Here is a 16,346-nt window from a genome sequence, read left to right on the forward strand (position 1 = left end):
AAAAGAGGGTGGCTCTGATGTTGGTACACTGAAAACAAATACACCCTTAAGTTAGGGGCGTCGATTTAGTTTCGACTGTACGCTGGTGACTGGGTGGGAACGTATGAGTGTGTAGATCTGTTGTGTATAAAATTATAGGATAAAACAGGGTATCGGGGTGGCTTTTAATCCACCAATAAGCATCAAGAGTTATCCTGGTGTTTTGGGGGCCATCTCGATGTACGCGTAAGCCACGCCCCCAACTGCGCGGCACCCTCGGTCTATCCTTCGTCCTTCCTTCTGTCCTTCCATCCAAGCAACGGTTATTGAATTAAGCTTATCATTTGATTTTGAGGAGAGCCACCAGTCGGTTGTCTCGGGTGCTCTTAAGCACCACCAAAAACTTTTATATCGTCGGGATAATCGCAATAATTTGATATCGCCTTGATACGATTATATCGCAACCAGCACCCCGCGGCTTACACACTGATACCGCGGTTAAGAAATAACGAGGTTTGATAAAGGGTGGGGAAATTTAAGAACATACTCCAAGGAAGCTGGAGAACTCGTTAACTTTTTTTTTGTTTACTTCATTTCATTTTTTTTATACAAAGTACGCAAGGGGAATAACTTTTTCATGTGTTATGTGAATTTTTTAGTGTTTACGAAATTAGTTCGTGGATATGTGTCAGCAAATGCGTGATTTATTGATGGACTTTGCATGGTCGGATCTTAGACTTGATCTACTAGATGTCTAAAGTCTGCCGCTGATCAGCCGTCGGGCCGCATTTGCTGTCGGCTCATTGACATTTGGGTCTGATCTACTACTGGCTGACCTGACTTACTGTCGTGCCTGATCTACTGTCGCTATTTCTGGACTGTCGGGCCTCATTGCCGCATTAAATAAACTGAACTACTGAAGTAGTTACGTCCGCTTTTAGTCAGCCCATAAAAAAAATTCGAAATCTCGCTGATAAAAAAATTTAATTTACTGTCCGTTAGTAAAAATAAATCCTAAGACAATTAAAATGTGTAAAATAAATAAATCAAAGACATAACTTGTGAAGTGAGTGATAAATAAACTTGTAAGATGGATTATTCGTATTTGAATCAAGCGGCGGCAGCGGCGGCCGCGGGATTCGAAGCATCGAGTTGCGCTCTGGCTACTGACATGCAATGCGGATACGGGGACTTGGGGTCTTGCTCCCAAATGAGCCAAGCGGCTTATCGGTATACTGCCGCGAGGGCCGCCGGGTACCCGGGTAATTCCGCGGGAGGAGGAGCCAACAGTGGGCCCACGCTAGCCGGTCACCACGCGACACATCCTCATGCCCATGCGCATCATCCGGCCCATGCTACTCCGTGCTCCGTAATGGCAGCTAGGACCCAAGATGTCCATCGACATGCCGCTTCTATTTTTAATCAGTCTATCAATCTTCAAAGTAAGTATTTATATTTATATTTATCTTTATACTTAAGTAAATCTCACTGTGTTTTATTCAAGTAGATAAATACATTTATAGTCAGACGATAAGAGAAGAGCCGTCAGCGGTTTTGTAATTTTTATCAGAGTACGACGACAAGATGGCACTGAAAATCAATGTATCCTCCTCTCTTACCCTCACTCATTGCTATGGTTACATCCCCTCTTATCCAAGATATATACATGCATATACATATATATATATATATATACATTTGCGGTTAATTTATTTACAATAATCATACAACTACTTTTCAATTATTTTTTATCCTCGAATCATTTAATCGAAGCTTGTCTACATGTCATCTATTTACTTATGCACAGGAAAAAAAGGATTTCTTGGCGTTAAAAATTTTCACTCGCCCCGGGAAATTTTTTTTATTATGAATTGAAAACGAAAATTTTTTTGGAGCGAGTAAAATTTTTCTTGCGCCAATAGGGTGGCCACGAACCGGGAAAACGGGGATTTATCAGGGAATTTAATGCAACCGGGAAATGTCAAGGAATTTCGAAAAGTATCCGGAAATTAAATTGTAACAGTTTAAAATTTTAAAAATTTTAAATTATACACTAGTTATAAAAATTAAGGGATATTAAAAAAATTTCAAATTTTAAAGTGATTTTCAACAGATTGTAACTCGAAGAAAAATGGTCTAACGACAAAAACAAAAAAGGCAAATTGTAGCTTCACGTGTCTAGTTTTCTGATCTGGTCTTTAAATTTTTTTATTGTGTGCGGTTCTGGAGTAATCCTAAGAAAACTATCGAAAAAGAAATTTACCAAATTTTCGCTCGTCTTAAAAACGGTCTTCGAGCTTCAATAAATTTTTTTGCGATAATTATCATTGATTTTTGATTGCTCCGGAACCGTGCAGCATAAAAAATTTAAAGACCCAGATCAGAAAACTAGACACTTGAAGCTACAGTTTGACTTTTTGTTTTTATTGTACGACCATTTTCCTTCGAGTTACAAACTGTTGAAAATTACTAAAAAATTTGTAATTTTTTAATATCCCTTAATTTTCGTAACCAGTGTATTTTGAATTTATTTAAATCATAAAATTTCTTATTAAATATTTTAACTTATACATTTTTAACATCGAATAATCAAAAGTAGGCAATATTAATTTATTTTATTACCCTTTTTTCAGTTTCTCGCATGATTTAATTATTAAAAATGAAAATATAATAAAAACTTTAAATATCTAAATGATACGAATAAAATTTCTAAATCAGGGAAAAATGTGAAAAACTCTACTGGAAAACCGGGAAATATCAGGGAATTTTGAAATCATTTCTCTGTGGCCACCCTGGCCAAGAAATCCTTTTTTTTCTGTGTATGTTATAAAATATCACTTATATACTTGTAAAAAAAACTATCAATAGTAATGTGAAGATATATATTTTAATTTAGGCGGTCTTGGATACAAAGCCTACACAACTCATGACGGATTAGCTGAAAAAAGAAAACAACGACGGATACGGACGACATTTACATCCGCCCAGTTAAAAGAACTCGAGCGGGCATTTCAGGAGACGCATTATCCTGATATTTATACGAGAGAAGAAATCGCTATGAAAATTGATCTCACGGAAGCCAGAGTACAGGTAATTAATTTTTTATTCAAAATATTTTTTTTATTAATAACTGACGTATAATTTATCGGATAAAAAATTTTAACCGGCCGCGGGAAATTTTTTTGAGCAAAAAAAATTTGTTTAAAGTTTTGAGCCCTGGAAAAAAATGTTGAATAAAAATATCGAATTTTATTTTTATTTTTTTTGTGAGAGCGAAGATCTATTTCCGAGACGTCTAATGCAATTAAATTACCCTCTTACACTAGTACCCATGGACAGGTAGTGTCTTGTGATCTGATGGATTACATTGCCCGTTGCTCTTGACAGATTATCTTGGCCTACAAGGGTTGCAACGTCTGAGCTAAAGCCAAGCTGTAAAAATAATAAAATAAAACCTACTATACATTTTACATCCAGACACTTTGCTGATGTATCTCAATTATCTAAACAAGAGCTGGGTAATTAATAAGAAATTAATTAATGACTGAAAATAAAAAAATTATGAGGAAAATTTTTCTATCATTTACCGGGAGAGTTAAATTTGAAAATTGATAGGAGCGATGTATGGAGGATCCATTAACGAGGCTGGATTGGGTATAAATCAATTAGACGAATGTCACGACTAGCTCTGGTACTGTGACTACCGGGTAGACAGGAGATAAATGAGAGGAGTAAATCCAGGACTAGTGAGTTTAATATTCCGTCGGTAGTATGATGATCATACAATGGATGGATGCAGTTTTGACTGAGACTGGTACTGAACTTGTGCCTGAGGTTTACTTACTAATCTCAATATCTCGTATTTTATCTTCGAGCTCGAGTTATTACTGTTATTATTACAAATAGTGTGTAATGCAGTGCTGGTGCAGGTGCCGAGGCGGTGGGCGATGGGCGATAGAATCACACGGATCTTGATATATAATCTGATTAAAAACGTCAACCAGACGGAACCGTAAAATTAGATCCCCAGTGATGTATACATCATTAAGTGCTCCGGTCCTGCCGTCAGGATATCTATATTCTAGATATATGGATATATATTTCCATTCACATAATTATTCTCAGACTTGAGTTATACCGATTTCATATTGTCAAAATTTAATTTAACTTCCTTTCATAAATTCACGTAAATTTCTATTTTTAAATATTATGTCTACTTAGTCTAAGAAATCGGGAGTGAATTCGGATTTTATTTAAGTCCGAATTCACTCGGGGTTCTGGAGTATAAAAAAATCACTCCGCATATGGAGTAAATGGGGAGTTTGTTTTTCCAGCGGAGAATTTCGGAGTGATCTGGATCTTATTTGAATCCGCCTGAGTCGAAACACAAATTCTAGTTTAGTCCTTAAAAACCTCAATTCCTTTGATGTTTTATTTGTCGCCCAGAAAGTAATTCTACTATAGTACTCAAAATCCTCAATGATAACTATGAGGTCTAAATGCAAATAATTTATCGATTTTAAATATAATTAAGTCCTCAAAATCCTCAATGAATGAAAAGTTATAATTCGGACTTTGAAAAATTTTAGATACAAAAGGGAGGGGAGAGAATACGTCGAATGAGACTTTTGAGGTTCAAATGTGGATAAAATTATTCCTGTACGTTTTGAGTATTTTGAGGCTCTAATCCAGATCATGTTATTCCAGTTTAGTCCTCAAAGTGGTAAAATGTGTCGTAACTACTACTTTGAGGACTAAATTAGGATAACTTTCTATGCTGTTGTCAATCTTAAAATTCTAATTTGATCCTCAAAAACCTCATTGAGAACTTTGAGACTTAAACCCAAATTTGTTTTTTGACTCGAGCGCATTCACTCCAAATTGGAGTTTCAATATTGAAATAAACTCCGCTTCGGAGTAAATTTCACTCCGAGGGGAGTAAACAAAGAAAGTCATTCACTCCGCATTCACTGTGGATTCAATCCGCGTTCACTCCGCTAATTTTTTACAGTACAGAAAAAAAGGAATTTTTGCGCCAAAAAATTCGTTTTTTTCTGTGTATAATAAATCAATAAAATTCTATAGTTTATTTTAAATTGAGTGAGAAAATATTTTTAACATGATGAATATTTTTGTTTCGAAATTTGTAACATAAAAAATCGTGATTAAGAATAAAAATTTTTGTATTAAAAAAAATAAGTCGAAGTAATTGAAAAATGAAATTGTTAATAACAATAAAGGCCTTGAATATATTATATATTTACAGTGATTGTTATGAAAACTGACATTAGGCACCACCACATCAGATTATTAGAGCCGTATTATAAATTTTTTAGTACTTGCGGTCTTACGAGCAGCCTAGACTACTCTAGTACATAAAGGCCGCATTACATGCCCAGTACATTCGACTCACGTACTAAATACATTTAATTTCATTTAAATTTACCTTAAACTACAATTTAATTTCACAATAAATCCAAATTTACTATCTTCGCTGCACAAATAAATAATTGATAGTCATTTTTAAGCCCGCCCGTAATTATTTTTCTTATGTAGATCTAGAAGATCTATGGAAATCTAAATAGATCTTGATATGAATGTTGACCTAAAATTTCAATTAATTCAATTATTTGTAAATGAAAAAAAATTCTTCAAATAAAAGATTTAAAAAAAAAATTAGATCTGCGCTTAAGTTTGAATTTTTGTATTTAGATCTAGAAGATCCATGGAGATCTAAATAGATCATGATAACAATGTTGACCTACAATGTCAATTACTTCAATTATTTTTTAATTAAAAAAAAATTCTTAAGATAAAAAATCTGTCAAATTAATTATTAAATTAATTTCCTGCTTCGACTCTTATTAATTTATTCAATTGTCAATGATTGAAAAAAAAAAAAAGACAACGGAAATGAAATATCTTCTAAAGACAACCGGAAATAAAATAATTAAACTAAAATATAAAAATCCTCAAGTTGGATATTCAAATCAAATGTTATAATTTGAATTAATTTACCATAAGTAAACTAATATAACAAAAATAATTTCATTCATTGAAAGATTTAAAATTTATTAGATTTATACTTTAATAGTTAAATCCATCGATAGCGTAATTGAATAATTAATTACAATAAATTATTAAAATTATCATTTCCTTTAGTAATTTATTTTTAAAAAACCCTCGTTTAAAATATTCATTTAATCACTCAAGAGTCAATGAAGTTTTACTCCTTTATTATTATTATCATTATTTTTGTTAAATAATATAAATATATACCAGTTTGATGAATCGGTTTTTCAGTTTAATAATATATGGAGAGACAAGATATTAAAAGAGTTAATAAATCAATAGGCGACTTAACACTGGGTCACAAGTTATATAAATACAACATATACATATATATGTTTTTGTATTATGCATGTAGGGTGTAATAATATATGATCGTAATGCAATATAATTCACATTAAACGACTGATTGATGATTTTATACGGCAGTAACAAGTGAACAAGACCAACAAAGACGGAGATATAAATTGCGATTGGAATAAAATGAAGGAGATTAAAATTACTTCTCATGAGTGAATGACTCACGATTGAATTTGCGTTTGTGAGAAATTATTTTAGCAATATATGTATGGTAGTATTTTAATGTTATGTTTGTTAATGCATGTGTGGGGTGATCGTACGTCAGAGAGTAGCGCAGCGTGATGCCGGCACGCGTCAATGGGATCTCGGTGTCACTACGACGCTATGGTGTAATTCAAGGGGTCAAGGGGTCGACCACGGTATTATATGTCGAGTGCGTTATTACATTCAGATACCTCGTGTAGTATATATGTGTTTATATTATATATAAGTAGATAAATATATTGGACGAGTGGCATGTATCCAATTTACGAATGAGTACTTTGGTAATCAGACTATTTATCGTCGATTAAATTTATTTAATTTTTTTTTTTTTGAAAATTTAGTTAATTAAAACGAGCAACCTGCAGTCACTACACTGATAAAAAAGTTGACTTGATTCAAGAACGAAAATCTTGAACCAAGAATATCATTTTGAAGAAAATGATATTCTTGAGTCTTCTCATTTTCTTCAAAATGATATTCTTCAGTCAAGAGAAAAAATTCTTGAGCCAAGAGAAATTTACTTGAACCAAGAATAATTTCTTGGCTCAAGAATTTTTTCTCTTGACTCAAGAATATCATTTTCTTCAAAATGATATTCATGGTTTAAGATTTTTGATCTTGAATCAAGTCAACTTCTTTATCAGTGTACATGACTGCTCAAATATCACTATTAAATTTATAAAATACGCAGAAAAAAAGGATTTCTTGCCGCAAAAAATTTTAATTTGCACCAAGAAATTTTATGCATTATCAATTAAATACAAAAATTGTCTTGGGGCGAGAAAAGATTTTTTTGGTCAAGAAATAATTCCTTGCACCAAGTAATTTTTTCTAGTTCTAAATAAATTCTTGTTTTCAATTCACAATGCAAAAAATTTATTGGGGTAAGTAAAAATTTTCTTTAGGCGAGAAAAGATTTTTTGCACACTTTTTTGGCTTTGGATAAAAATCTGTCATTTTGGAATAAGTAACGCGATATAAATAATATAGCTATATATTCAGTGGCATTCAGTCATATTTAGTGACAGAATAATTAAAGTATTAATTTATTTAAAGAAAATCAAAACGATCGTCTCTTTTTCTCGCGTAATTTAAATGTGATTCGAATGCTATAGATAAATCTATTTATCTCAATACTTGGAAATTAAAAAGAGTTTAAACTATGAAAAGGAATAAATTCAAGTCAAGACCTATCTAATGATACCAGTTTCAATAACATTAACTAATTCTATCATATAGATATGGCGGGAACAAAATTTTCCTTATTTTCTTAATAATATAGATATAGATAACAGATTTTTTTTTTGTTGAAAATTTTTTTTTGAGGTGCGATGACTTCAACTTTTAATTTAAAAATCAGCAAATATTTTTTTGTTAAGATTATTTGAATAAAAAATATGAGACAAATATGAAAAAAATGTAGTGTAAAAATATGACATAAATTTTTGAAAATTTATCATAAATGAAAAATTTTTTAATTTTAATTTGATTAAAAAAATTTTTAAATTTCTGTTGTTATTTAAAAGTTTACAGTAAACGTAAAAATTTAAATTAACAAACATTATTTTAAAAAATTATCCGAGAGAAAAATATTTCTGCATAAAATAAAAATAAAAAGAAATAATTATTTAATCGCCGAAAATTAACGACAACATCCGGCGAACGTCTAGCAAAATAAAATAACAAAAAACAAGATAAAAGTGTAAAAGATAAAAGTCCATAGCGAGAAAACGGGAAAAGCGTTGTTAGCTTTTCTCTGGACTCTTCAATTTATCTTTCTCGCTCCCTTTTGTATTTGGGTTCTCTGTGATGCTGCTGTGCCGGCTCCCAGCTTCCTGCTCCCAGCTCTCGACTCTCGGCTTTGGCTCTACCAGCAGTAACAGGACCAGAAACAGCAGGGATGACTGATACACAAGGGGGTTACACTTGTGTGTTATATATGTGTGCAAGTGTACCTCGGGTAATTGCGAGTTCCATGTAGATCCACTTACAGTGATTAAAAACCGTCCTGTCGAGCATCATCCCGACACTATTGCCACGAAAAGTAACGTCGTTCTGCTTCCTGCATCTTCTGCTACACTTGTTTGTGTACCAACACTCCCTTATATTTCATCCTACTATATCTTTATTCACACACATACATTTACAGTGAATCTAACTATATATAAATCGTATTTAGAATGTCTATGTAACGATCTTTAACTCAGTATCTTATATATAGACGTTACAAACTTTTACATTATCATTTTATTTTTCTCTCAATTATTTTACTTTTTTTTTCTCATCCGTAAATTCATCAGCTTAATTAAATTGTCTCCATTCTATACATAGTCCCAACTTTTCCCGATCTTTGTAACTAATACTACTTCCTGTATATGTGTATATATACATATATATATGCATGGTATGAGTCTGCTTTTAATTAGCCGATTACTTTGTTCGATCAATATAAAAGTTACTTAAATATAAAATACTATTAATTTTCTTACTGTTGTCCTCGATAATAATTATTTAGTTTTATTGCATTTGAACCTTTTAGAATAATTAATTTTTGTTTACTTTGTTTTTATTTTTTAAAGAAAATTTTTTAAATGCAGCGAAATGTCAAGAGTGTACAGAGAATTTTTTGATAAAATTTACCCTAAAATTTAGAGTAAATCCGGACCGAAAATGAAAAACATGTAGAAAAAATAAAAACTAGTACCTATTGTTTTATTTTTTAGTTAAAAATTTCTCGAAATTGAGTGTTTTTTACTCCATAACTGAAAAATATCTAGAGTAATTATTTATCTTGGCCCCATTTTACTTACAATTAAAGAGTAAAATTGATCACAGAAAAAAATGATTTCTTAGCGGAGAAATTTTTTCTGGCCTCAAAAAAATAGTATATTACATACCTAGGCCAGTAAAATAAGAAAAGTCTCAGAGCACATGTAATTGTTGGCCGAGGCGAAGCCGAGGTTGACAAACATGTGGTCTGAGGCTTTCTTTTTTACTGGCCAAGGTGCGTATACTATTTTTCTGCTCGACAAAGCCGGAAAGTTGCAACTTCGTTCAGGGCAGCGGCCCGAAAGTTGCCACTTTCCGGCCGGAGGGCAGAAAAATTTTTTTTTTCAATTCATGATGATATAAATTTTTTAGAGGCGGGTAAAATTTTTTGTACCAAAAAATCTAGTTTTTTCTGTGTAACATTTGAGTTTAATATTTTAAATTCAGTTAAATAAAAAAAAAAAATCATTGTCTGTTTTGTTAATTTTTTTTTTTTTTTTTTTTACGGTAGAGTACAATGTAAATCACGACGTAATTGGGCTTGGAAATCTTAGTAATGTAATGTAAATATGTATACGCCTTAGGCGGCTAATCTGATCAAAAGGGTTATCCACAAAATCAAATACTAATATAAAAAAATAACAAGAATTTCAGATAAAGAAAATCCTTAAATTTATTTAAAAGTAATATTTATTTTTTTTTTTTAAGATGGTTAATTTCCACTGTAAAAAATTGGGAGTGAATACGGATTTTATTTCAATCCGAATTCACTGTCACGGAGTGTTACAAAAAAATTTACTCCGCATATGGAGTAAATAGGGAGTTTTTTTTAGAGGAGTGATTCGGAATGACGCGGATTTTATTTAAATCCACTTTCACTCCGAGTCGGATTTTTAAAATTTAAATAAATTTCAATTCGGAGTAAATTTCACTTAGATAAAATATTTTTGCTTAGATAAAATTTCGATTAGATAAATATACAGTCATCCGCTCCGCACTCACTCCGGATTTAATCCTCGTTCACTCCACAAATTTTTTACATATCAAAAAATCTTAGATTTGAATTTACCACACAATTTTCATATCATTTTCTTCCATTAAGTTTGAATACTCGTTTTTATTGATGGGTACACATTCTCCATAAAAAAAACCCTTCATCTGACATTCAGCATTTCCACAGCATGGTATGAATGAGACACACTGTAATAAAATTTCAAAAAATATATAATTCATTAAATTTTTATTTTTTTTCCGCGTTAAATCAGAATTTTTTTTTTTCACTTGATAATTTTTAATTAAAAATTTGTTAAAAAATTATTATTTTTTAAAACTTACCGCCGTTCCCACGTCTGAACAGAATCCATCGGCACTTCTAATTATTGCCATGATCGCGAAAGCCAAAAAAATAATTATCAGCGTTTTTGACATTTTTTTAAAAGTGTTTTCCTAGAAAAAAAATATATATATATATTATTATATAATAAAAATAATAAAATATGTAGCACTTACAGTTGCTTGGACGTCTTATTCGATGAAATCGATAACATATTTATGAGAATGAGAATTAGTTGTTTAAATGACGTCAATTGGTTCACAAGTACTTATATAGTCATTAAAAAAGGCTGTTTAAATATTAATAGAGTTTGTGTTTGACGTCTGCAGAATTTATTAAGAAATCGTGTAGTAAAAATTATTGTTTTTTTTTTTAATGTAAAAATTGACGAGTGTTCGATAACAGTCATAGGACATCGGTGGGGATTTTTATACCGATGAAAAATAATGACGTGTAGTAAATATTTAATGATTTAGAGTTCAGGTAAAGTAGGTAGCCTTAATACATAAATTAACAATGACTACTTTCATTTTAAAATAAAATGTAAATTTATACTTGTTACGTAAGTTTATATAAAAATTAAAGTAGTGTTTAAATTTTTATAGAATGAAAAAAAAACTTTTAGTGGACAGTCGATTTTGCCAAAAAAAATTCTTTTAATAAAAACTGTCCGAAGTATGGAAAAGTTCAAAGTTGATGCTGAATTATATAAATAAATCGTCAATGAATAAATAAAATATGTCATATTTTCTTGTGCTTATATATTTTTAAATAATGGAAAATGCAAACAATAATTATAAACTTTAACTTTCCTTCATATCAAATCAGTTAATAAATGAATGAAAAATACAAACTAATTTCGTGTAAAAAATTTGTCGAGTGAAAGCGTATCAAATCCGGATGTTTTTTTTTATTTAATTCCCTCGGAGTGAATTCCCATATAAAGTCACCGAGCTTCGAAATTTTCCTATAGATCGGCCGATGCCTGGTTTGCAATGATTGGCCAATAAATGGCTAACTATACTGGCCCGTGCATGGTGAATCATTGGCAGCCGTCTTTTTGCTTATAAAAACGGCGCAAAATTAACCGCCGTTCGTTGGTTTGATCGAGTGCTCTTGATACCAAGCTTTGGCCGATGATTGATTGCCACGATTGGCCAATGCTTGCGACTGCCATGCTTGGCATACCGTTATCATCCGATATTTAGCCGATCTTCGGCCGATGCTTCAAAATTGGCAGCCATTCACGACCCAGTAATGAGCCGATTCTTTTTTTTGTATGGGTTTTACTCTGAAGGGGAGTTGATTTCAATATTAAAACTCTGAATCGGAGTGAATGCGAATTTAAATAAAATCGAGATCACTCCGAAATCACTCGGCTGTAAAAAAACTCCTTATTCATTCCACAAGCAGAGTAAATTTTTTTAAAACACCGTGACAGTGAATTCGGATTTAAATAAAATCCGAATTCACTCCCGATTTTTTACCGTGCATAGTAATCATGAACCTTAAAAATAATTTAAAACTAATAAAAGTCAAAAATATATCACAGATGTACGAAGGTTTATTTAATTTATTAAGCCGACACAAGAAAATACTCGTGACGTTTATAAACATAAAGTCGTGTAGTTGGTAACTGCGGCTTATAGAGCTTCGATTAAATATTTATCCACCAAGAGGACATCTGTCACCCTGTCCGATGTCTTCTTTTCCTAGCGAGATATTCTTACACAGCTTTCTCCGTCCCCCTTTACTTTTAGACACATTCGCATCCTCCCTTATCCCTTCTCTCTTCTCCCTTCTATATCCGTATTCAATTTAGTTGCACCGTACACCCTATACTACACACATCTAACGCCTTGTTAAATTTTATTTAACCCCTGTATTTATTCAACATTAACGCCAGCCGTGTGACTAAACAGGGGGCTCATGTCCTCATAGACTTGTTGTCAGTCTGGGGTCTGGGGTCTGGAGTCTGGTGTTTTTCCAGTTTAACAATTGAATACATTTGTAAACAGTACTGTTCATTATTAGCATCATGAATATACACCAAACTAATCTCCATTAATTCTGTTTGTATATGTATATATATTTATTTATTGCGTCCACTCAATACTCGTTTTATTTTTAAATAAAAGTATTTATAAAAAATTAATTGCTAATTTTTTTAGACTAAAAAAAAAAATACTGAATTTTTATCAAATGAAGAAACAGTTGTAGAGAAACGAAACCGGTGTCGCGGCTAATTCGAATGAGCAGACTCAGAAATAACTAGAGAAGAGACGAGAAGAGTAGAGGAGAGGAGAGACAAGAGGCAGGAGTTAGGAGGTAGAAAGCAGAAAGCAGAAGCTAAAACGAATGATAAAAATCCAATAGCTGGTGTTTGCAGTCCGGAAAGGGCAATCACGTTCGTCATGGTGTACTATCCCTACTACTGTAAGCCTGGATGCTATTGCTCAGCAACCCTGTTGGATTGTCCTGACAGCGTGTTGGGTAGGCCGCCCTCATCCACCCTTCCTGCTCCGCCCCTCGTCGTTTTTCTTTCTCTCTCTATATACTGTACACATATATATAGATATATAGATATATATGTGTCTGTATGTATGTGAAGTTACCGGTCTCGTATCTGCTGTCTGCTGGTATCCACCCCAAGTTGATTCCCTCTCTGTCTGTTAGATTCGCGCACTAGCAGACCCGTCGGACTAACGGTAGAGCAAATAAATCCGCTACTTTAACATGCAGGTCACCGTCGTTTCGTTTGTTTTATTTGTTAAATATTTCATTTGCCAACTAGAACCAATTACGAGCTAGCATCCAGTCCGGCTTTCTGTACCCGACCGAGTGTCCGTTAAAATTTTTCTCTGCTCATTGCTAATTTTTTTATTTTTACTTATTTTTAAATTTAAATTTCAAAACACCTTTTTATTAACATAATTATTTATTTTTAATTACCAGGTGTGGTTCCAAAATCGGCGAGCCAAATTCCGGAAACAAGAACGCATGGCTCAGCAGAAATCAAGTAGTCAAAACTCGGTTGGTGTTGACAGTGGAGCATCCAGTCCGATACAAAATAGTGTTAAGGCTGAAAGCAGGTCTCCAAGAAGTCCGGCAACACCTGTAGGTTCAAATAGTCATTTGTCGTCAACGGAAGTTAAGCCGTTGGCAAATCAAAATTTACTGAGTATTAAACAGCAGCACAGTGACTCTCACAATGAAAATTCATCAAATGGTGCCGGACGTGGTAGTGCTAGTGGAGGGGGAGGAGGTGGGGGTGCTGGAAGTGGAAGTGGAAGTGCTGGTGGTGGAATCGGTGCCTGGGGATCATGCAGTCCTCGGTCTTTTTCTACGACACTACCCCCCTATTTACTTGATCCTCTTCCCCTTAAAACTGCAAATTTATATTAAAAAAAAAAATAATAATAATTATTATTATTTATTAAGAGAGATCAATGCAATTTAAATTTTTATTTAAATTACTGTCCATTAAATAATTGTGTACATAGACGGGTATTATTATTTAAAATTTTTAAATATTATTGATATGCACAATTGTTGCATCTGAATACTGCGATTTAATGTAATGAGTTATCATAAATTTATGTTAGTTAAGTATTAATTGTGATATTCGTGGTGTGGAATACCACGGATTTAAGTCGAACATATATATGTATAAATATATATTTGGATTATACAGGGTGCAAGGGTGTCCTGCGTTGATCACAACGTCCATTTTTTTTTTCTTAGTAATTAAAGTTTAATTTTTTTAAAGACGATGGTGAGTTATGATTTTATGAGCAATGGAAGTACGTAGTCATCCGTGCACATATTAAATTAATTATCATTATTATTGTATCAATAAAGTGTGAATGAAGTAAATATTAAAAAAATAAAAACTTGTACATTTGTTGCTATAAATATATGACATCGGTGTTTTATACGTTTGTTTACGATTATTTATGAACTTACCGTACTTTTTTTTTTAAACTTTTACAGAAAAAATGGATTTTTTGGCGCGAGAAAAATTTTGAATTATGAAATTAAGGGACCACTAGTGTGACGGTCTGAAAAAAAAAAAAGATTTTTGGGAATTTTTTTAGGGAAAACTACTGGATGGAATGTTTTAATGTTTTAAGGATATATTTGTGGATATATAATAAATATAAGATAAAATTTGTGGACCAAAAAATTGAAAATTTAGCGAATTATTCGCAATCTTCCAAGGCTCCAAAAAAATGTCCCCCTACTGCTGCAGTGACTTTCAAAGTGGATGAAATAAAAAAAATAAAAAAGTTTATTGAACTTGAAGGTATTTTCTGTACCATGACCCTCGATCAAAAGAAAAATTGAAATATAAGAAAATGGCGGAATTTAAAAAAAAAAGTTTCAAATTTCGCGCGAAAATTTGATGATTTTTGGCCTGGCAAAATTACATTTTCTATTCGATGGAAAAACTGGAGGTTCGTGGTATGGAGAAACATATAAAAGAAGCTGCAATAAGAATCAAATCGATTGGATGATTTGTCTTCGAGTGATAACTGCAGCAATTTTGAAAAATGTATTTTGGAGAACCGATGCGCGGCTGCTCTTCGGCCCTGATTAAAAATACTCATTGAAAAGTATTGAAAAAGATGAGGATTGAATGCTTTTGAATACTTCCTATACCACAAGGTTTTCATCTGGACATAAAATTAATACTTTTCAATCATATTGAATCTAAAAATAATATAAGAATTTCCCAACTTCCAAAGAATTGAAAAAGATTCCTCGTCAATAACAAAAAAGTTTCAAATTTTAGGGTTACGAGTAGCATTGAAAAAAATTCGAATAAATTGACAGTTTTCAATCTTTCTAAATCTTCCTCAATACCAAAATAGTTCCATATTTCGAATTATGACTTGAATTGAAATAAATTGAAATGAATTCACATTTTCGAATCTTTCTGAATCTTTTTCAATAGCAAAATAGTTTCACATTTCAAGTCAAGTGTAGGATTAAAATAAATTGAGAATCTTTAATTTTTCTGAATCCTTCTCAATACGAACATAGTTCCATATTGGAAGGTATTATTGAAATGATGAAAGATTGAATTCTTTTCAACACTCTTGAATTCCATTATAAGAATTAGAAAGTATTCAAATGATCGAAATTTCAATTCCATTTAATATTTTTAAAAATCTCCGTATGGATTGAAAAGAATTTAAATAATTTTCAATGAGTATTTTTAATCAGGGAGACGGCTGTTACTCAAAAAAACTAATTGAGATGTGCACTGGAAATTTTACTGTTATTTTCGACGCTATAGACTATCGGATTTTGGGGAAAAAAAAAATGATTCTTTCAAAATTCCACACTAATATAAAAATTTGCCCCAGAAAATTTTCGTTTTAAATAAATACTGCAAAAAATTTCTTAGGGCAAGTGGAAATTTTTTTGGGTCAAGTAAAAATCTTTTGCGCCGAGAAATTTTTTTTTCTGTGTAAAAAAAAAAAAAATTTATTAATTTTTCAAATTTGAATTTCACAAATTTTAATATAAAAAATTAGTCAAAAAGTTTTTTTTCTCTTAATTTTTTAAAAGGACAAATAAACAGGAAATAAAAATGAATAATAAATATGTAAATTTTAAATCTTAT

General features: G+C 31.8%; 1 protein-coding gene and 1 long non-coding RNA gene across 2 annotated transcripts; one reads left to right on the forward strand and one right to left on the reverse strand.

Annotated features, from left to right (window-relative positions):
- The first annotated feature begins 200 nt into the window (after positions 1 to 200).
- LOC130677684 (paired mesoderm homeobox protein 2B-like) lies at positions 201 to 14,638 on the forward strand. The gene is made up of 3 exons (XM_057484520.1): positions 201 to 1,421; positions 2,876 to 3,069; positions 13,670 to 14,638. Exons 1-3 carry the CDS (start codon positions 1,070 to 1,072, stop codon positions 14,117 to 14,119), a joined length of 996 nt encoding a protein of 331 aa, XP_057340503.1. The 5' UTR covers positions 201 to 1,069; the 3' UTR covers positions 14,120 to 14,638.
- LOC130677685 (uncharacterized) lies at positions 8,721 to 11,122 on the reverse strand. Its single transcript, XR_008991690.1, has 3 exons — positions 10,891 to 11,122; positions 10,717 to 10,827; positions 8,721 to 10,581 (listed from the first exon to the last, which is right to left on the reverse strand). It is a non-coding gene; the product is annotated as an uncharacterized LOC130677685 (long non-coding RNA).
- Positions 14,639 to 16,346: the final 1,708 nt, after the last annotated feature.

Source organism: Microplitis mediator, chromosome 11 (assembly GCF_029852145.1).
Source record: "Microplitis mediator isolate UGA2020A chromosome 11, iyMicMedi2.1, whole genome shotgun sequence".
NCBI classification, from domain to species: Eukaryota; Metazoa; Arthropoda; class Insecta; order Hymenoptera; family Braconidae; genus Microplitis; species Microplitis mediator.